The sequence below is a fragment of the Mobula hypostoma genome, chromosome 8 (assembly GCF_963921235.1).
Source record: "Mobula hypostoma chromosome 8, sMobHyp1.1, whole genome shotgun sequence".
Lineage (NCBI taxonomy): Eukaryota > Metazoa > Chordata > Chondrichthyes > Myliobatiformes > Myliobatidae > Mobula > Mobula hypostoma.
This window is the reverse complement of record NC_086104.1, coordinates 20,364,980-20,386,133: the sequence shown is the minus strand read 5'-3', so window position 1 is coordinate 20,386,133 and position 21,154 is coordinate 20,364,980. Positions and strand designations below refer to the sequence as shown.

The 21,154-nt window shown below is 43.3% G+C and overlaps 1 protein-coding gene across 2 annotated transcripts in view; it reads left to right on the top strand.

Annotated features, from left to right (window-relative positions):
* The window catches only part of ttc27 (tetratricopeptide repeat domain 27), a 299,781-nt gene that overhangs the window by 255,808 nt on the left and 22,819 nt on the right, over positions 1 to 21,154 (top strand). Inside the window, exon 17 of one of the 2 annotated variants that reach the window (XR_010018883.1) lies at positions 18,157 to 18,253. Coding sequence is in view for 1 of the 2 variants with exons in the window: in XM_063055545.1 (XP_062911615.1) it covers positions 18,157 to 18,354 (198 nt within the window). In the remaining variant the exon portion in view is untranslated. Of the gene's footprint in view, positions 1 to 18,156; positions 18,355 to 21,154 lie in introns of both variants that reach the window. The other variant, XM_063055545.1, reaches the window with a different exon arrangement.

Sequence of the window (21,154 nt, the reverse complement as noted above, 5' to 3'; positions counted from 1 at the left end):
TAAGTGTTGTAGCACTTAATAGTCATTCTTCAATCAAAATGTAAACTTCCGGCAACATTATTTAAGATTTGAATTCCAAGAATTTTCTTAAGTGCTTCTGATTTTTATGTACTTTTAAGGAAGATCTTTCTATTTTAAGTTTGTATAAGCTTTCTTGTTGGACTGTCGTGTTCTGTATCATTCCATTGGCTAGGATGCAGGTCTGCAAGAAATTACCTCCTGACAATGATGCTCTTAACACAGATAGTACAAGGTGGGGCCCGGCCTTCCTTTCCTGTGAAGGAAGCACCTGGTTCTTTTAGCATGGCATTTCTTCCTGATTGTGTGAGCATAGTGTCCAGGGTATCATACATGTGGACTAATATTTTAACAACAAATAGTGTGTTGCTAGGTTATTGCTTGCAATTGAGGACAGAAGAGTAATCAAGGGTCACATAGCTGGTCCATCAGACTTGGCCCAACCATTGGCTGAATCTTTCTTGGTGGCAGCATCAGGGGAGAGGCCAAAACCACAAAGCACCCACAACTTAGAAGAAAAATTTCAGGTGGATACTTTGTTGTATGCTGCGGGGGTTTAAGTCTGTGACCAGCAACTTCTGTCCTTGGGAATTTCCACATTGGGAAGTCCCAGCTGTTTGAAAGCCCCAATTTTCAATTGGCCAGGAAGTATTTAAAATGGGCCTCAGACTCATATAAGGGGTCTTTCGGATGAGTTTTCCGTTGAGTGTCTGTTTCATAATTATGCAGTGGAAGGAGAGCTAATTCTGTACCCCGAATATTTACTATATATGGATCTTGAAATTACAGAGGGAAACATCTCTTTCTCCTTCTGTAAAGGCATTATGTTCTCTTTGAAGCTATTCATGTCTTTCCTTACCTCTTGGCTGTCTGGTCCTTGGAATCCTGGCAGACCATTGTCAAAAGTTTAACTGGCTTTATGAAGCAGTTTGGATGTCATTGCTTGTCTTGCATTTGGTAATCCCAGTAGGGGGGAAGGATTGGAATTAAATTTGAGACATTTAACATTTTAACAATCAACTTGACTCCATCCAATCCATTTTTTGGAGATTAAGACCTTAAGATGTAGGAGCAGAATAGGGCCATTCATTCCATTGAGTCTGTTCCATCATTCAATCGTAGCTGATTTTTCTCAAACCATTGTTCTCCCTTCACCCTGTAACCTTTAACCCCCTTACCAATCAAGAACCTATCAATTTTGGTCATAAAGACACGTAATGACTTAAAATTCTCCACAATGTTGCTATCATAGGTCTATTCAAAAACATGAATAAAAACTTGAATAATTGTTCTGAGGTTTATTTATTTGAAAAATTTGGCTTTTTAAATTGGAGCAAGCAGGAGTAATCAGTCAGTTGCTGCGTACTCTGTAATTTAGCTCTAAAATATCAGGAACTGAGGTTATATCTTCATGGTTGAAATTTCTGGCATATTTCAGGAGTCCCTTTCATTGCAATGACTGATTTTATAAATACATTTTAATTAAGATTTTCTTGCCAGACATCACATTGTATGGAAGGTTTTTCTAAAAGTCATTCATTCATGCCCTTATAACACATTTTATTGCTGTAACTGCAGAACCTGGTAGATCTCTGCAATATGTCCCACGTTGATTTGATTAGTCCTCATACAGGATCATGGTTAATGTGAATTTTTACCATTCCTTCCCACTGCATCCCGTTCTTTTATTCAATAATTTAATTTTTGTGCAGTATTTTTGCTCCAGGTTTAAAACTGAGGTCTCTACAACTTTAATTGAAATTGCATTTTAGCCATGGTAAAACTCTCTTAAATCGCTTAGTATGAGAACTTTCAAACAAAGATTGATACTGAGCAACATGAGCATCTCCGGTAAGAAGACCGTAAGATCAAAAGACAAAGGAGCAGAATTAGGCCATTTGGCCTGTTGAGTCTGTTCCGCCATTCAATCATGGTTGATCCTTTTCTCCACTCCCCAGCCTTCTCCCTGTAACCTTGATGCTGTGTCCAATCAAAAACCTATCACTCTCTGCCTTAAATGAACCCAGCAACCTGGCCTCCACAGCTGCCTGTGGTAACAGATTCCACAAATTCACCACCCTCTGGCTAAAGAAATTTCTTCATGTCTCTGTTTTAAATGGACGCCCCTTTATCCTCAGGCTGTGCCTCTTGATCTCGACATACCCCCCGCCCCCCACCCAACCTTGGGAAACATCCTTTCCACGTCTACTCTGTCAAGGTCTTTCAACATTTGGATGGTTTCAATGAGATCCCCCTCATCCTTCTAAATCCAGCGAGTACAGACCCAGGGCCATCAAACATTCCTCGTATGATAACCCTTTCATTCCCAGGATCATCCTTGTGAACCTCCTCTGAAGCCTCTCCTATGCCAGCACATCTTTTCTTAAATAAGGAGTCCAAAACTGTCCACAATACTCAAGGTGAGGCCTCACCAGTGCCTCATAAAGCATCAGCATCACATTCCTGCTTTTGTATGCTAGACCTCTTGAAGTGAATGTTAACATGGCATTTGCCTTCCTCACCACCGACTCTACCTGCAAGTTGACCTTTAGGGTGTTCTGCACAAGAAGGTGGTGCATTCGGTTGCAATGGCCTCTCAGGAGCCAACCAAAGGTGTTCTTCTCTTTGTTAAATGTATTTTTTATTATCGTAAGGCTATACTGGACTCCCAAGAACTACGTGCACAGCAGGTCAGCCACATCAGTGAGCTCGTTGTTGCTTGGAGTAGCTGGCCAGGGTGTTGTAGGAGCTGGGCTGTTGGGTCGGAGGAGGAGAAGCCGGCTGGCGGGTCAGAGAATGAGAAACCGTCCAGTGGGTTGGAGAAGGAGGAACCAGCCAGCGATTTAGAGAAGGAGAAGGAGCTGGTTGGGATATCAGAGGAGGCTGCCGGGATATTGGAGGAGTCGGGTTCGGTGTCGGGGAGCTGACCTGGCTGCAGACCATGTTGCTGCCCGCTACTGGGAGGCATCGAAGTTGGTGCAGTATATGTGTGAGAGATCGTCTCGGACATTTCACATGCGATCGCAAGACTCCATTGGGCAGTGATAATGTAAGTTGCCGCAAACCTGTTACTCTGATCTGGTGACATGGGAGCTGTGTAGCCTCGCTTGTAGTGAGGACTCGGCCTCAATGCTTCAAGCTTGCCTGCTGCTGCAGACCAGGTGAGAAATGCAGGAGCACTACAGCATGGTGTCGGCGTTCAGCTGGGACCTGGCCTCTTCTGTCGGTACTGCCCTCCCGTGTTTGAGCAGTGGAATGACAGGCTGGAGTGCGTGCGTCTGCACTCTGTCGGGAGACTGTACTGTTGATTGCCAGACTTTGTCACTCAGGATCTTCGATTATATACAGGTGTCCCCCTGCTTTTCGAACGTTCGCTTTACAAAACCTCCCTGTTACGAAAGACCTACATTAGTACCCTGTTTTCGCTAACAGAAGGTGTTTTCACTGTTACGAAGAAAGGCAGCGCACGATAAAAGGCAGCGCGCCCGGAGCAGCCACTCTCCCCCAGATTCGGAACGGCATTCTAGCCGGCATTGCTTAAACACGTGCCTGTGAGCAGCGGTTTGCAAGATGAGTTCTAAGGTATCAGAAAAGCCTAAAAGAGCTCGTAAGGGTGTTACACTTAGTGTAATACTAGACATAATTAAGCGTTTCGATCGTGGTGAACGAAGTAAGGACGAAGTGAGTTTAGCTTGTGGAAGTTGACGAAGATGATTTTGAAGAGGTTTTGGCATCCCATGACCAAGAACTGATAGATAAAGAGCTGATGCAATTGGAAGAGGAAAGGATAACAATCGAAATTGAATTCAGTAGCAAAAGTGAAGTCGTCCAGGAACTGAATGTGAAGCAACTACGTGAGACTTTCACTGCAATGATAAAGTATGACTTTAATTTTGAAAGGGTTCATCAGTTTAAGGCATATTTGCAGGATGGTTTGAGTCCTTACAAAGAACTGTATGATAGAAAAATGCGTGAGGCTCAGCAGTCAAGCAAGCCTTCCACATCAGCCACAGCAGACGACGAACCTCGACCTTCGACATCGAGGCAGGCAGGCATAGGAGAAGATGAGCTGCCTGCCCTAATGGAAACAGACAACACCCCAGTGTTCCACCACCCCACCCCTGGGCCGTGGACAGATACCGATTCGCGAAGAATGCAGTGGTAGCCGGGAGGCACAAAGCACATCTTTAAGAAAAAAGCTGAAATAAACATGCTAATTAATTAGGTGCTGATTGTGTCGCCTCTGATCTGGGCCAACATTTATGTGCCGGGCGGCACCTAATTACTTAGCATGTTTATTTCAGCTTTTTTTTTCTGAAAGACATGCTGGATGCGACCCGGCTACCACTGTACCCCTGCATGCTTCGCAGATTGGTATTGGTTCGCTGCCTGGAGGGTGGGGGGCCACTGCACCACCCCAGCCTGCGACGACTCAGCCTAATACACCATCATCAGTGTGCTCGGCAAGCTGTCTTCCCGATTCCCATCATTATCTCTACTTTATATCGGCTGTGTATTTTTACGTGTTATTTGGTATGATTTGGCAGCTTCATAGCTTAGTTACTGGAGAGAGTGTTTTTGCCAACAGCGCTTGTGTGAGATTTTCGCTATGGACAACAGTGCCGGCAATGATTGTGGAAAAGTATTTCTACTTTATATAGGCTGTGTATTTATCATATCATTCCTGCTTTTACTATATGTTACTGTTATTTTAGGTTTTATGTGTTATTTGGCATGATTTGGTAGGTTATTTTGGGGTCTGTGAACGCTCACAAAATTTTCCCATATAAATAAATGGTCATTGCTTCTTCACTTCACGACATTCCGGCTTACGAACCGTTTCATAGGAACACTCTACCTTTGGATGGCGGGGGAAACCTGTATATGGTTTTTTTTTTGAGTGAATATACTTCTTTGCTCGCTATTTTTGAATTATGTACTCGCTTTTTGAACGTTACTCTATTTTCAAGTTTGCTTGATATTTGTGAATGTTTTGCATGTTGGCCCCAGAGGAACACTGAATCTATGTAGGGTGTCGATAATAATTAAACTTTGATTGATTTGATGAGGGGCTAACATTTGGACTGATGATCAAGTGTTTGACCAAAGAGGTAAGGTTTATGGAAATAGAGGGAGTTAGCTGGGGAAATTGAGGGAGGGAATTCTGGACCTTTACAACCAACGCACAGGCTTCACTTAAGTTGTGGGGATAACTATGAAGCTGAAAGTAAGGTGAAGAGAGGGTCACAGACATGGAGGTGTGAGGCAGTAGAGATTTTTGAAAATGAGGATGAGAATCTTAAAACTACAACACTGCTCAACAAGGAGCAAATGTGGGTCAGCAAGCACCAGGAATTTGATGGGTGAAAGAGATGTATTCCCACAAAGGAGGAGCTGGGAATATTTTCTTCCTTTCTCTCCTTAACGAGGTGTGCGTCCTTGTGTGAACAAGGGCTTCAGACGCACTGGACACATTTAGCTATTTCATCTACATTCCTATTTTTCACATAAGTATCAAGACAATGGGTATTCAGCAGCTGTGCCATCACTAAATGTGAAACAAAAATGGAAGAAATCCTTTTGGTGTTTCAGAACAATTCCGTCGACGATACAAATTAAGCAATGGTGAAATGTTTTATTGCACCGATTGATGGCCCATCAGCACAATGAATGACCTCTTTTAATGCATAATCCACAAACCTGGGTAGTTGACCAGAAAGAACTGCGGCATGGAAAACTGTGTGGATTAATATGAGAGTAATTAAGTGAGTTAATAGGTAACTGAATAGAATAACAAAGGGATATTGTGTGTGAGGTAGAACAATGCATTTAGTTAACTAACATCACTCAGACAACTGAAGGAAACCAGAAGGCAGTTATATAGCATTGGTTTAAAGATGTTGGTGGGGGAAAGGTCATTGAGTTTTTTTTTCCCCTTGTGAACATGGCAAGATTATTGATTCATACAGCACAATTACTACTGTTCTTTGCTATTTCATATATATCCCCTGTGTCCTGCATAGAGTGGTCATAATGGTTAATGCCCCATCTCTTATGACACTTTGAAGAACTCTTTTATATTTATCAGAAAGCCTTCGAGAAACTTTCATATACAAGATCAATGCACAAATCAAAGGCGGTAATGTTTTTGATTAAATTTGGGGTGTATGAGAAACTGCTCCAACCAAGGAAATGGAAGGATTTGCTAGTGGATTGGCAGACAGGGAGATGATTTGAGTGGGAAATACAGTGCCTTGTAAAAGTATTCAGTCCCCAACCCCTCGTTCACATTAATGAGTATCAGAGCCAGGGATTTTGATCCATTTACCTGAGAATTTTTATTTGTAATCACATGCTCCTTTTTTAACAGACGAGTCCAAAAAAACAGGGAAAATTGTAAAGCATGATAAACTAAAAAATCAAAAACTGAAATGTAAGCTATTCAAAAGTATTCAAGCAACACAACAGTCCTGACGAAGGGCCTCGGCCCAAAACGTCGACTGTACCTCTTCCTATAGATGCTGCCTGGCCCGCTGCGTTCACCAGCAATTTTTATGTGTGTTGCTTGAAATTCCAGCATCTGCGGATTTCCTCGTGTTTGCGGTTTCAAAAGTATTCATCCCCCTTTGCTCGGTACTTGGTTGAACCACCTCTCGCCGCTATTACAACCAGTAGTCGTTTTGGGTAAGTCTCTTGTAGCTTTGCATAGTGTGATTGAGCAAGATTTACCCATTCCTCCTTGCAAAATTGCTTAAGCTGTGTCAGTTTAGTTGGGGAGCAGCAGTGGACAGCAATCTTGATGTGTTGCCAGAGATGCTTGGTTGGATTAAGGTCAGGACTCTGACTGGTCCACTCAAAGACATCAATTTTCTTCATTTGAAATCACTCTGTGGTTGCTCTGCCAGTACGCTTTGAGTCGTTGTCCTGCTGAAATACAAACTTCTTCACCAGTTTAAGCTTTCTGGAGGAGGCTAGCAGGTTTTTATCCGGGTTCCCTCTGTATTTAGCAGCAATCATCTTCCCATCAATCCTGACCAGATTTCCAGTCCCTGCTGCCAAAAAGCATCTCCATAGCATGATGCTACCTCCACCATACTTTACAATAGGGAAGGTGATATCTGGCTGGTGCATGGTATTAGATTTGCGTCACACATACTGCTTAGTATTGAGGTCAGAAAGTTCCACTTTAGTCTCATCCGACCACAAGATCTTCTTCCACATCTTTACAGTTTCTTCTAAGTGATGCTTTGCAAAGTCTTTACATGCAAGAATACTCTCTTCTTTTTTTAGCGAGGTCGTCTTCCATAAATAGCCTTTTTGTGCAAGGCCTTAGAGATTGTGGAGCCATGAACTTCATCCCCAATTGCAGCCACTGACTTGTGCAGCTCACTCAGAGTGATTTTTGCCTCACAGTAGCCTCTCTTGCAAATGTCATTCTTCTCTGGCAACTACGTTTAGAGGGGTGTCTTGGCCTAGGCAGTGTGGCTGTGGTTTTATACTTTTTCACTTTTTCACCATGGACTGCATTGAGCTCCAAGGTATGTTCTGGTCCCTTGAGATAGTTTTGCACACTTCCCCAGATTTGTGCTTCTCTATTATCCTTTCTCTGACGTGTCTTGAATGTTTTTTCGTCTTCATTTTGGTTTGATCTGTTGAAAATCTACCATACTTCTGGAACTTACAGGGGAATGATGGGGTATTTATTGAGGTGATCTTCCAGTTTTCTACATCAACAGGTTGGGTGATTTGGTAAGGTAATATACCGCATTGAATGTGAAGAAAGTTAGTGTAGTAATTACAAAGGGGGTGAATACTTTTACAGCCTCACAATTTTGTTTTTTTTTAATTTCTATTAAATTATTGACAGGTTGTGGGATTTTTCTTTTGATTTGACATGGTGCACAATGTTTTGTAGATTGGCTCACACTATCCATTTTCAATATATTTAAAATTTGGGAAATGAGACAACAAAATAGGAAAGTGCGCATGCGCCGGTCGTGCATGCAGCCTGGTACAGCCGTTCCGATCAGTATCCTTACTAGAAAGTTACTTTTTAACTTACGTTATTTTTTGTATTTTTTTTTCACGGTAACACATCGAAGCTGCACCCTTTCTAACATGCTGGTAGAGAGAGTTTTATTTGGGTTTTTAGCGCTGGAAATAGTTACATCCCGACACACGGGACAGAAGTGTGGTCGCATTGTGTATTCCAGGGACCAGCTGTTTGAGCTAATGCCAGCTGGTTTAGCAAGCAGGGCGGCGGACACCCCTGCTGAAATCTGGAGGAAAACACACAGAGGATGCAGAGGGGGATCACAAAGTCGAGGAAAGAGGACCGGGTCGAGACAACAGAGACTTATGGAGAAGAGGAGTTCGGTGGGTAATAAAATGGACGAGTTCAAGGCGCTAGCCAGGCATCAGAGAACATTTCAGGAGTGCAGTGTTATGTGTTTTACTGGAACGGGGCTGCACGAGGACATATCCAATTAAAACTTCTCCATGGACGGCTTCCAGACCATTCCAGCTGACCGGAAGTGCACTGAGAGCGGTAAGCGTAATTGAGTTGGGTGCTTACTGTTCTGGCTCACAACAGATGGTGCAATCCGGGTCATATTACGATCGAGGAACGTGTCTGTAGACTGGATATTGAACTTTTTACTGTTGGACTTCAGCCACACTCCACCGAGATACAACACTGGGCGGCACGGGAGGTCGTTCCTGCTTGTGGCCATCGAACTTGCAGCTCCTCCCGCGGAGGGTCAGACACCCTGAGCCAATAGACTGGTCCTGGACTTATTTTCTATCTGGCATAGTTTGCATTTTGTTGTTTGATTGTTTGTGGTTTTTGTATTGCTATATTGAGAAACGTCTCAACCCAAGCAAGGCTGCAGGACCGGATGGTGTCAGTACCAGGGTGCTCAAAGCCTGTGCCCCTCAGCTATGTGGAGTACTTTGCCATGTATTCAACATGAGCCTGAGGCTCTGGAGGGTTCCTGTACTGTGGACGACGTCCTGCCTCATCCCTGTGCCAAAGACGCCACGCCCCAGCGGCCTCAATGACTACAGACCGGTGGCATTGACCTCCCACATCATGAAGACCCTGGAGAGACTTGTTCTGGAGCTGCTCCAGTCTATGGTCAGGCCACACTTAGATCCCCTCCAGTTCGCCTACCAGCCCCGACTAGGAGTTGAGGATGCCATCGTCTACCTGCTGAACCGTGTCTACGCCCACCTGGACAAGCCAGCGAGCACTGTGAGGGTCATGTTTTTTGTCTTCTCCAGTGCGTTCAACACCATACGCCCTGCTCTGCTGGGGGAGAAGCTGACAGCGATGCAGGTGGATGCTTCCCTGGTATCATGGATTCTTGATTACCTGACTGGCAGACCACAGTACTTGTACTTGCAACACTGTGTGTCCGACAGAGTGATCAGCAGCACTGGGGCTCCACAGGGGACTGTCTTGTCTCCCTTTCTCTTCACCATTTACACCTCGGACTTCAACTACAGCACAGAGTCTTGTCATCTTCAGAAGTTTTCTGATGACTCTGCCATAGTTGGATGCATCAGCAAGGGAGAAGAGGCTGAGTACAGGGCTACGGTAGGAAACTTTGTCACATGGTGTGAGCAGAATTATCTGCAGCTTAATGTGAAGAAGACTAAGGAGCTGGTGGTAGACCTGAGGAGAGCGAAGGTACCGGTGACCCCTGTTTCCATCCAGGGGGTCAGTGCGGACATGGTGGAGGATTACAAATACCTGGGGATACGAGTTGACAATAAATTGGACTGGTCAAAGAACACTGAGGCTGTCTACAAGAAGGGTCAGAGCCGTCTCTATTTCCTGAGGAGACTGAGGTCCTTTAACATCTGCCGGACGATGCTGAGGATATTCTACGAGTCTGTGGTGGCCAGTGCTATCATGTTTGCTGTTGTGTGCTGGGGCAGCAGGCTGAGGGTAGTAGACACCAACAGAATCAACAAACTCATCCGTAAGGTCAGTGATGTTGTGGGGATGGAACTGGACTCTCTCACGGTGGTGTCTGAAAAGAGGATGCTGTCTAAGTTGCATGCCATCTTGGTCAATGTTTCCCATCCACTACATAATGTGTTGGGTGGGCATAGGAGTACATTCAGCCAGAGACTCATTCCACCGAGATGCAGCACAGAGCGTCAGAGGAAGTCATTCCCGCTTGTGGCCATCAAACTTTACAACTCCTCCCATGGAGGGTCAGACACCCTGAGCCAATAGGCTGGTCCTGGACTTATTTCATAATTTACTGGCATAATTTACATATTACTATTTAACTATTTATGGTCTATTACTATTTATTATTTATGGTGCAACTGTAACAAAAACCAATTTCCCCCGGGATCAATAAAGTATGACTATGACTATGACTATTTACGCTCTGTTGTTGGTTGATGCGGCTGTAACGAAACCCAATTTCCCTCGGGATCAATAAAGTATATCAATCTATCTATCTATCTAGTTGTGAGGGCTGAGTACTTTTTCAAGGTACTGTAGCACAACTAAAGGGTTAGATTCAGAATTTGCATTAAATTGGTCATTTTATTGCTGTTTAAAGAGTTCTCAACTTGGCAGCCATCTGAAGAGAATATAAGACATAAACACAAGAAATCCTGCACTTGCTGGAAATGCGGAGTAGTGCGTACAACATGCTGGAGAAACTCAGCAGATCAGACAGCATCTATGGAAAGGTATAAAGGATTGATATTTTGGGCTGAGACAACCCCCACCAATGACCTGCTGAATTCCCCCAGCATTTAGTGTGTGTTACATGAGAACATAAGACATAGGAACAGAATCGGCCATCTAGACTGTCAAGCCTGCTTCACCATTCAATAGGGTCATGGCTGATCTAGCAGAGGACTCTGCTCTTTCTTGTGACCCTTAATTACCCTGCTATGTAAAAATATACCTAGCTTTGTCTTAAATATAGTTAATGAGGTAGTTTCTACTGCTTCCCTGGGCAAAGAATACTATACATTCATGATTAATTCTATGTCCTAATTCTACTCCCCAAGTTTTAGACCACACTTAGAAAATTGTGTTCAGTGCTGGTCAGGAAGGATGTGAAAGCCCGAGAGAAGCCACGGAGCAGGTTTACCAGGATGCTGCTGAGATATCAGAGCATGTTTTATGTGAGAAGGTTGAGCAAGCCAGGTCTTTTATCTCTAGAGTGAGGGAAGATGAAAGGCGACTTGGTAGTGGTATGCAAGAATATGAGAGGCATGGATAGAGCAGAGAGTCAGTGCTATTTTCTCAGGGTAGCAATGGCCAACTCCAGAGTACTCCTGTTTAAGGTAAGTGGAGGGAAGTCTTAAGGGAGATGTCAGAGGTAGATGGCTGGAATGCACTGCTGGGGTGGGGGTGGTGGTAGAGGCTGATACAAAAGGGACAGTTAAGAGACTCTGAGACTGGCATGAGGATGTAAGAAAAATGGAGGGTTATGAGCCATGTCGGAGGAAAGGGATAGGTTGATATGGAATAGGTTTATATGAGTCAACACAACATTGTGGGTCAGAGGGCCCATACTGGCACTACTGTTATATGAATCTTGAGGCTATGACCCCTGCTCCTGGTCCCATCTACCAGTCAAAAAATGTTTTCTGCATCTTATCAACCCATTTCATAATTTTATATATTTTTGTAAGACTTCCCCCTCATTCTTCTGAATTCCAATGAGTTGTTGTCCCAGTCAACTCAATTACTCCTCATAGGCTAACACCCCTGATCTCCAGAATCAACTGGCTGAACCTCCTCTACATCACCCCAGAGCCAGGATCTTTTCTCAAGTAAGGAGACTAGAATTTGGTGGCCTATAGACAACTCCCATCAGTGATTTTTCTCCCCCTTTACTATTCGTGATCTCTACCCATATGAGTTCAACATTCTGTTCCTTAGATATTGTTTATCTCTATTGCTCTGATCTCATCCTTAATTAAGAGTGCTTCCCCACCTCCCTTATCTTCCTGTCTGATCCTCTGTTAATATGTGATACCCTTGGATATTTAAATCCCAGTCATCTCCGTCCTGTAACCATATTTCAGTAACGACCACTAAGTCGTATCCCTTTGTTCTATTTTATGCCACCAGTTCACAGACCTTGTTTTGAATACTACAAGCCTTCATATGCCTTTATACTTATTGTCCTTTTCAAATCTAGTAATCTTTCTGCTTTTTGCATTTGTCTTTTCTGTCCTCCACTCTTACTTTTCTCTTTTCTAACTTTTGTTTTAGTCTCTGCATTGCTCCCCCATCTTTCAGCATGGAGTCCCATTCCTGTCATATCAGCATAAACCCTTCCCCACAGCATCATCAAATTGTCCTCTAAGATATTGATTGCGGTTTTTAAGATATTGTCACCCATTTCAATTAAAAGTGGGCTCTCCCAGTGGCCACCCATTTTAATTCCACTTCCCATTCCCATTCCCATTCCAACGTGGCCTTCTCTACTGGTGGAGGAGCAACATCTTATATTCCATCTGGGTAGACTCCAACCCAATGGCATGAACATTGATTTCTTGAACCCCCCCCCTCACCATTTCCCATTCCCCATTCTCATTCCCCATTCCCATTTCCCTCTCTCACCTTATCTCCTTACCTGCCCAACACCTCCCTCTTGATGCTCCTCCCTTGTTTCTTTCTTCCATGGCCTTCTGTCCTTTCCTATCAAATTCCCCCTTCTCTAGCCCTGTATTTCTTCCATCAATTGACTTTCCAGCTCTTTACTTCACCCTTCCCCATCTCCCCGATTCCCCTATCACCTACTACTTTGTGTTTCTTCCTCCCCTCCCCCCACCTTCTTACTCTTAACTCCTCATCTATTTTTTTCTCCAGTTCTGATGAAGGGTCTCGGCCTGAAACGTCAACTGTACTCTTTTCCATAGATGCTGCATGGTCTGCTGAGTTCCTCCAGGATTTTGTGTGTGTTGCTTGGATTTCCAGCAGCTGCAGATTTTCTCTTGTTTGTGGTTGATCCTGGTCTTGTCCGATTGTTGACTGTCTGGTTTATACTCTCTCCTCCTCCCCAAGAACTGAGTCCAAAGACTGGAAATTCAATTGGTTAGTCCTAATGAAAATCTAATCACTCACAATGTCTATCAAGGTTAAACAGATAAAGCCTTTTATTGCTCAAAAATATTTATTTATTCTACAAATGGGGCTCATTGTCGGGTGCGATAGTCCACCTCCTTTACGTTATTCAGGAAAACAGACCATGACAATTTATTTGTACCTGGTAACATTTGATACCCAGGCTATAAATAATGTGAACATCTTTCGGTGGTTGGTATCGTACCAAAGGAAGATGGTTCTGGTTGTTGATCAATCCTGCCAGCTCCAGGCATCACAGCTGTAGCTCTTCAGGGCAGTGTCCAAAGCCCAACCACCTTCAGTTGTTTCATCAATTATCTTAGTTGCATCACAAAGTCAAAAATCGGGCTGTTCGTTGATGATTGTACAATGATTAAATACATTTGTAACACCTCAGCAAATGAAATACTCCACACTGGCAATGGCATTTAGCTAAGACTCATCCATACTGCAAAAAACCCATGGAATGACAATCCAACAAGAGTCTAACCACTATGCCTGATATTTAATGGCATTGATATTAGTGAGTTCCCTATGATAAATACCCTGAGAGACACCATTGACTAGCTGGACCTGCGCCACATAAGCACTCTGACTGCAAGAATAGGTTAGAGGTTGTGTATCCTGCAGCAAGTGCCTCGACTCCTGACACCCCATGACCCTTTCAATAACCTGCAAGTCACAAGTCAGGTGTGAGAATGAATATTCTCCAGTTCCCTAGAAGAGTGCAGCACCAATAACGGAAGAATCTCCAGGATAAGGCAGCCTGCATGATTGATACCACATCAGCTACCCTATATGTCCATTCTCTCCGTCACTACTGTGCAGCGACTGCTCTCTGTATACGTCATCTACAAATGTACTGAAGCTCTTCACAAGGCTACTCTGATAACACTTCTCAAACCTGTGACATCTAAAAATGAAGGGGGCAATGGATAATTAGGGAACATCACCACTGGCAGGTTATCCTTTCAATTTATGGTATACTGACTTGGAGGTTCGTTATCATTGAATCTAAGTTTTGGAATTTACTCCCTAACAGCATTGAGGCAGTACCTTCAGTAAAAGGACGGTAGTGGTTTACCCTCATCTTTTTTGAGCAGTTAGGACTGGGCAATATATGGTGGCCTAAATCCCAAAAGTTTATTGGCAACTGTTGGAAATCTTGTGTAAAGGTTGCAGATAGTAAGTACCCAGCACCACATAAAATTATGCAGACAAAAGGGTCAGGAATCCTTACTCATTCTCTGGTGTGTGAATGCTCCAGTTGCTCTCTGCTTTAGCATCAGCTACTCATTGTAAGATTAATATATTTGAGTTACCCATTAAAATTAAATAGTTGCTTTTTGCAAGTGGTTTCACTAACCTTGATTCATAATGTTTCAGAAATATGTGAATATTACTCTACAGGGGACAGTAAAAGCCACCCACAAAGTCTTATGTAGTCGTTTGTATAAAGTTATTTTTCATCCTGAGACTTTGAGAATCTTGTGAGTGCAATGGCATATTTTCTTTCTCTGCTTTACCCTACCATGATATATGGTTATGGTCCAATAAATCTTTCAGTTTCGTTCCTCTGCTGACTCTTTAAGGGGTAGTTCAAGTTTGGAGAGAATTCCCCCAACAGTGTTGCCCCTTCCAACCTGTTGTTGAAATAGGCATTCTTCATTGAACAGTGAGACTCAGCCAGACATTAAGGGTCTAGTGTGTATCACAGTCCAGTCTGATATGTGTTTTCCTGTAGAGCACACCAAGAAGTGATCAAGAGCAGCAGTGAAGGCTACTTTTAGCAAATTACAGGTTTTATTGCACATTAAAAATGACAAGTTATTTCTTGTTGGATTTATTTCCCATATGTAGTTTCACTGAGTTGGTTAGACACAATGAGTTATTATTTGTCTCAAAAGAACTGAAATGCAGCCATCCCACTCTCTGCAAAGAAAATATTGACTGATCTTGATGTATCAATACCATTAGACCTTAAAAAGGCACAGGCACTGTATAAACTCCTAGATCTGTGTGCTTTTCTGGTTGCAACTCATGAGGTGTGGCTGATGCTTTCCTGCAGAGAATTCCTGGACACTGATCCAGCAGCAATGAAGGAAGGATGGCTTGTTTCCAAGTTGGCATGGTGTCTGAGCAGAAGAGATTTTAAATTAAGCTAGGCTAGTTGCTGTGGTGCTGCCTATGGATATATTGAGTGGATTGGCAGGACAGCATTTAATTGCTCAGTGATGTTGTAGTTGGTAAGTTTCCATCTCTGGTGACTTTGGCTTGTAAGTCACTCTCGGGAATCAAACAGAGTCACTTGCCACACAGCATTTAGTCACAGCTGATAAGGCTAGTTTTAGGACAGTTGCTGCTGTTTTATTTTTCAGTAAAATTGTGTGGGGATTAGGAAGGGCTAATTACAGAGTCTTTCTAACTATGGTAAGGAGCAACCACATCAACACTTTCATTGCCTTTGATAAGATAAACACTCCGAGCCACAGCACAGGAGTTAGAGTAAACTTAAAATTAAGGTAGAGGCATATAACAAAGATAATAGGGCAGGTCAAGGAGAAATCATTGAAAAGTCTACATGTATATAGCTAGGGTGCCTGAGACTTTTGCACAATACTATATTTGTCAACGTGGAGCAGAGAGCAAGTTTGTAAATCTAGCAGGAGCAAAGAATGTTGGGAACGGCGAGGGTGGAGTGTCATTGAAGGTGGCAGAGAATGGATGTTAGGGACTGCGGTGGCATGGGTGATGTTGTAGTTGGTAAGTTTCCATCTCTGGTGACTTTGGCTTTTAAGTCACTCTCAGGAATCAGAAACAGAGCCACTTGCCACACACCATTCAGTCACAGCTGATAAGGCTAGTTCTAGGACAGCGTTGCTACTGTTTTATTTTTCGTAAAATTGTGTGTGATTAAATGGCAGAGTAGGCTTGATGGGCCGAATGGCCTAATTCTACTCCTATGTCTTATGGTCTTATGATCTTGTAAAGCTGAAACCGCTGGGCCTGAACACCTCCCTCTGCAACTGGATCCTAGACTTCCTGACTGGGAGACCTCAGTCAGTCCGGATCGGGAGCAGCATCTCCAACACCATCACACTGAGCACGGCGCCCCGCACCCCCCCCCCCCCCGCAGGGCTGTGTGCTCAGTCCACTGCTGTTCACTCTGCTGACCCACGCCTGTGCTGCAACACACAGCTCGAATCAGATCATCAAGTTCACCGATGACACGACCGTGGTGGGTCTCATCAGCAAGAACAACGAGTCAGCATACAGAGAGGAGGTGTAGCGGCTAACAGACTGGTGCAGAGCCAACAACCTGTCTCTGAATGTGAACAAAACAAAAGAGATGGTTGTTGACTTCAGGAGAGCACGGAGCAACCACTCTCCACTGAACATTGACGACTCCTCCGTAGAGATCGTTAAGAGCACCAAATTTCTTGGTGTTCACCTGGCAGAGAATCTCACCTGGTCCCTCAACACCAGCTCCATAGCAAAGAAAGCCCAGCAGCATCTCTACTTTCTGCGAAGGCTGAGAAAAGTCCATCTCCCACGCCCCATCCTCACCACATTCTACAAAGGTTGTATTGAGAGCATCCTGAGCAGCTGCATCACTGCCTGGTTTGGAAATTGTACCATCTAGGGTCGCAAGACCCTGCAGCGGATAGTGAAGTCAGCTGAGAAGAACATCGGGGTCTCTCTTCCCACCATTAGAGACATTTACACCACACGCTGCACCCACAAACAATATTGTGAAGGACTCCACGCACCCCTCATACAAATTATATTGTAATTTGTCCTCTACTGTGCCTATTGTCTTGTTTATTATTTATTGTACTGTCCTGCACTGTTTTGTGCACTTTATGTAGTCCTGTGTAGGTCTGTAGTCTAGTGTAGTTTTTGTGTTGTCTTGCGTAGTCTAGTGTAGCCTTGTGCTGTCTCACATAGTCTAGTGTAGTTTTGTGTTGTTTCATGTAGCACCATGGTCCTGGAGGAACGTTGTTTCATTTTTACTGTGTACTGTACCAGCAGTTTATGGTCGAAATGACAATAAAAAGCGACTTGACTTGAAATTTGTTTTTCTTTTATGGCAGCAGTTACAGTGCAATACATAAAATTAATACTGTACTGTGCTTAAAGTCTTAGGCACCCAAGCTATATACAGTATATGTGCCTGAGACTTTTGCACAGTACTATATAAGGAAGAAAACAAGATAGATTTCGGAACAGAATGCAAGAGCTTAGTGGCTCATTTTGACCCTTTCCCTCTACATACCATACTCTCAAGATGAGTAAGAAAGAATACAATGCCCTCCTGGCCTCTGTTGGAACTGTATATAGAACAAAAAGAATGGCTTCCACTGGTGAAGCACCAAAAATCAATGATGTGCAGTCTTGCACAATCCTGCCCATGAAGGTAAAGGTTAGGATCTACATCTGCCCCTCAGCATCCTAAATGAAGAGAGAGAGAATTGAACAGCTTTCCTGCTGCTTTAAACTCTTCACACTGTTCTGGCTGCTGGAAGTGTGAGAGAGAATGTTTAATATGGTTGGAGTGTGCCTTCAGACTGTGTCATCTATCAGTACCTCTCCCTCTTCTTCTAAAATTTCACGTGCCTGGTTACGGCATTGGACAGTGACTGGCTGTGGAATTGCTATCAACAAGAGGAAAGTATGTCATGAAAAGTTTTAGAGACCAAATATAACTTGTTCAACTGCATGGAGCACTAGTATTTCTCTCCTCTATTTGTCTCCTCTTTCTCTGGCTTCAGAATGCTGAATCCAAAATGTAGTGTTTCCACCACAGTTGTTGCAGAATCTCACTGTTTTTTTTTCTTTTAAACTTGATCAGGACACTTGTAGTACAATGAGGGTTTAAAATTTCTTTACAAGGGCCAGTGCATTCATCTGACTCTACTTCGTAATGTCATCTTCGAGTACAAGGCACATCTGACTGTGTATCACAACTGACAGGTTCACTGAAAAGGATGATGTGCTCAATTCAGTGTAATTTTTCATTTCAGGTTCTGAAAATCCTGGTGCGGGCTGTGAAAGAAGGGATCACTGATCGCAGAGGAGATTCTGCAAAGCTTTTGACAGGGAAACTGCGGGAGCTATTTGGTAGGGTGACTTCCAAAGTAACGAGTGATGCTGAGATTTGGAGGTTGTATGCTAAGCTTTGTGGTGATGGGCAAACAGGAAGTTCAGAAGACAATGAAAAGGTTGGTAGCCAATGCACCATGGATTTCACCCAGAGTTTAAGCATCTTCTGAAAGTGCAACTCTTATTGCCTAGTTTCCTCTACCCACGTCCCTACTCGCCCTTCCACCCAGAGTACCACTCTCAAGGTAGAACAGTCAGCAAACAATGCCCTCTTAGCTTCAACTAGTATTATACAGAAAGGTGCAGTAGAGTTATGCAACCCCCCCCCCAGCTATTTCAGGTGTTTTTTGCTTGTCGCTTTTATGATTAGGATCAATAACTTACAGTCTACAGAATTCAATTGCTGCTCTTATCAATGTGTTGTTCCTTTGGGATAAAATGTCCGGTTGTGATTTAGGCTGGTGTAAATCACCCATGTTTTATTATATTTTTCATTATTTTCTATCTTTATTTGCTCTTTGGGCTCTTTTGTACCAGTCCTTCCACATCTGCCTAACACACCTTAAATAAAAACATCATGTTCTTTACTTTTTACACATGTACGGAGCAACTTATTGTATGGGAAACAGGGAAAGATTAAGGGTGGCATGATAATGTAGTGGTTAGCACAACACTTTACAGTACCAGGGGCCGGAATTGAACTTGGGTTCAATTCCCGCCGCTGCCTGTAAGGAGTTTGTACATTCTGCCCGTGATCGCATGGGTTTCCTCTAGGTGCCCATAAATAAAATAAATTAAACTAAATGAGACCTTATACGCCTTTCAGTCCAGAGTGCATTTTTGCAAAGATCTATTCACTACATGGATCTTTTTTTAATTATAAGACCATAAGGTATAGGAGCAGAAGTAGGCCACTCGGCCCATCAAGTCTGCTCCGCCATTCAATCATGGGCTGATCCAATTCTTCCAGTCATCCCCACTCCCCTGCCTTCTCCCCATACCCTTTGATGTCCTGGTTAATCAAGAATCTATCTATCTCTGCCTTAAATGCACCCAATGACTTGGCCTCCACAGCCGCTCACGGCAACAAATTCCACAGATTTACCTCCCTCTGGCTAAAGTAATTTCTTCGCATCTCTGTTCTAACTGGACGTCCTTCAATTATGCCTTGAATGAATCCTGGTGTTCACTATTTTCCTGAATTCTTTTATTCTGTTTGTCCATCTCCACTTCTGTAAGATGTCACTAACCCCACTCACTCATCAGATTTACAGCCTGCTCAACACTGATCTGATACTGTTCTTGTAATGTCTAGAAATATACCCATATACCATTCCTACTCCCACAGCATACAAGGATTGGCTATGTGACTGTGCCTTGAGGTTCCCCAGCACCTGGCATGGATCCAAAGTTGGGAAGTGATTCTAGATCTAGCCACGGACTTGTAACAAAACTTAACAATATCTAAACCTTCAGCCAGTTTTGAACCTACATAGGTCACTGCAACAACGCACCAAAGTTCCTAAGGCAGCACCTTCCAGACCCACGACCACTATCATCTAGAGGGACAAGAGTAGCAGATACCTGGGAAGACCACCACTTGGAAATCCCCCTCCAAGTCACTCACCATCTTGACTTGGAAGCATATTCCATCATTGCCACTGGGTCAAATCAAGGAATTCCTTCCCTAACAGCATTGTGGGTGCACCTACACCTCAGGGACTGCAAAAGGCAGCTCATCACCACCTTCTCAAGGGCAACTAGGGATGGGCAACACTTAGCTGGCAACGCCCACATCCCGTAGATGAATAAATAAAAAAAAAAGAATGAATTGCAATTAATCGTTTTTCCTGATAATTACCTAGACAGTCGATCTTCTCTTCAAAGATATTTTGATATTTTTATACTATCCAACTGAGGAGTTGGTCTGTTTGTTGTTGCAACTCAAGAAAATGTTGAAAATGCTACACTTCTTTAGTGGTGCACAAACGTACTGGGCTAGATGATGTGTTCAGTCCACTGACGTCCAAGTCATGAATGGAAGCATCGTCAAATCAGTGCCAGGTGACAAAATTGAAGAAACCTCATGAGTTTGCTATGCAGAGTAATCTTGTGCTGCGGTTGTTTCAGGTCAAGTGTGGTTGATGGCTCTTGTTCAGCTTCCCCAAGCAGAAAACATTACATTTATAAATTGGCATTGGATTTTCATACCACAAGATCTCAGAACTTAGCCATTATTATTGTCCCAGTGGGCTTGGTCCAGACACTCTGATGTTTGTAGTGCCTGGAGAGTTCACCTTGCTCAATCATTTCATTGCCACTGGTCCAACGCAGTCTTAAAAGTTTTTGACTCATTCTCCCTTGCTTCTCATAAGCACAAAACATCCATTCAAATCATTGACAAAAATACAATTATCCAGTGAATGGAAGACCACATGCTGAGTTATTTTTAAAAGCATGCTCACAATGTACCAGTCCAATATTTTTGAGTTGGTTTAAGCCCTAAAATTGAGTGTACTTTTGGGTGGTTCTATGTGTGTGTTTGCTGCTGCACTACTTGCTCGGGCAGAGCCACATGCTGTGAATCTTGGGACACCAGAGCTTGTTGTGGGCAGACGTTGTCTATTCACACCTAATCGTGTTCATTTCTCCAGCTCAGTGTTAATCATAAAGTGTTTTGCCCCTGCATGTAATAAGTACCTCATGGTGAATCACCCAGTGAGGTAACCTGTCAGCCGTATGGATGTGGAATAAGAAACACGAAAGCGATGTAAGGAGAAACATCAGATCTATATTTTAGCTGGGCAATATTTTTTCCACTGCAGGTGTAAAATTAGGCCAAGTAAGTTAAGTAGGTTTGAAAAGAGAGAATGATTACAAGGGGTAAAAGCTAATTTTCAACCACCAAAGTCTATCATT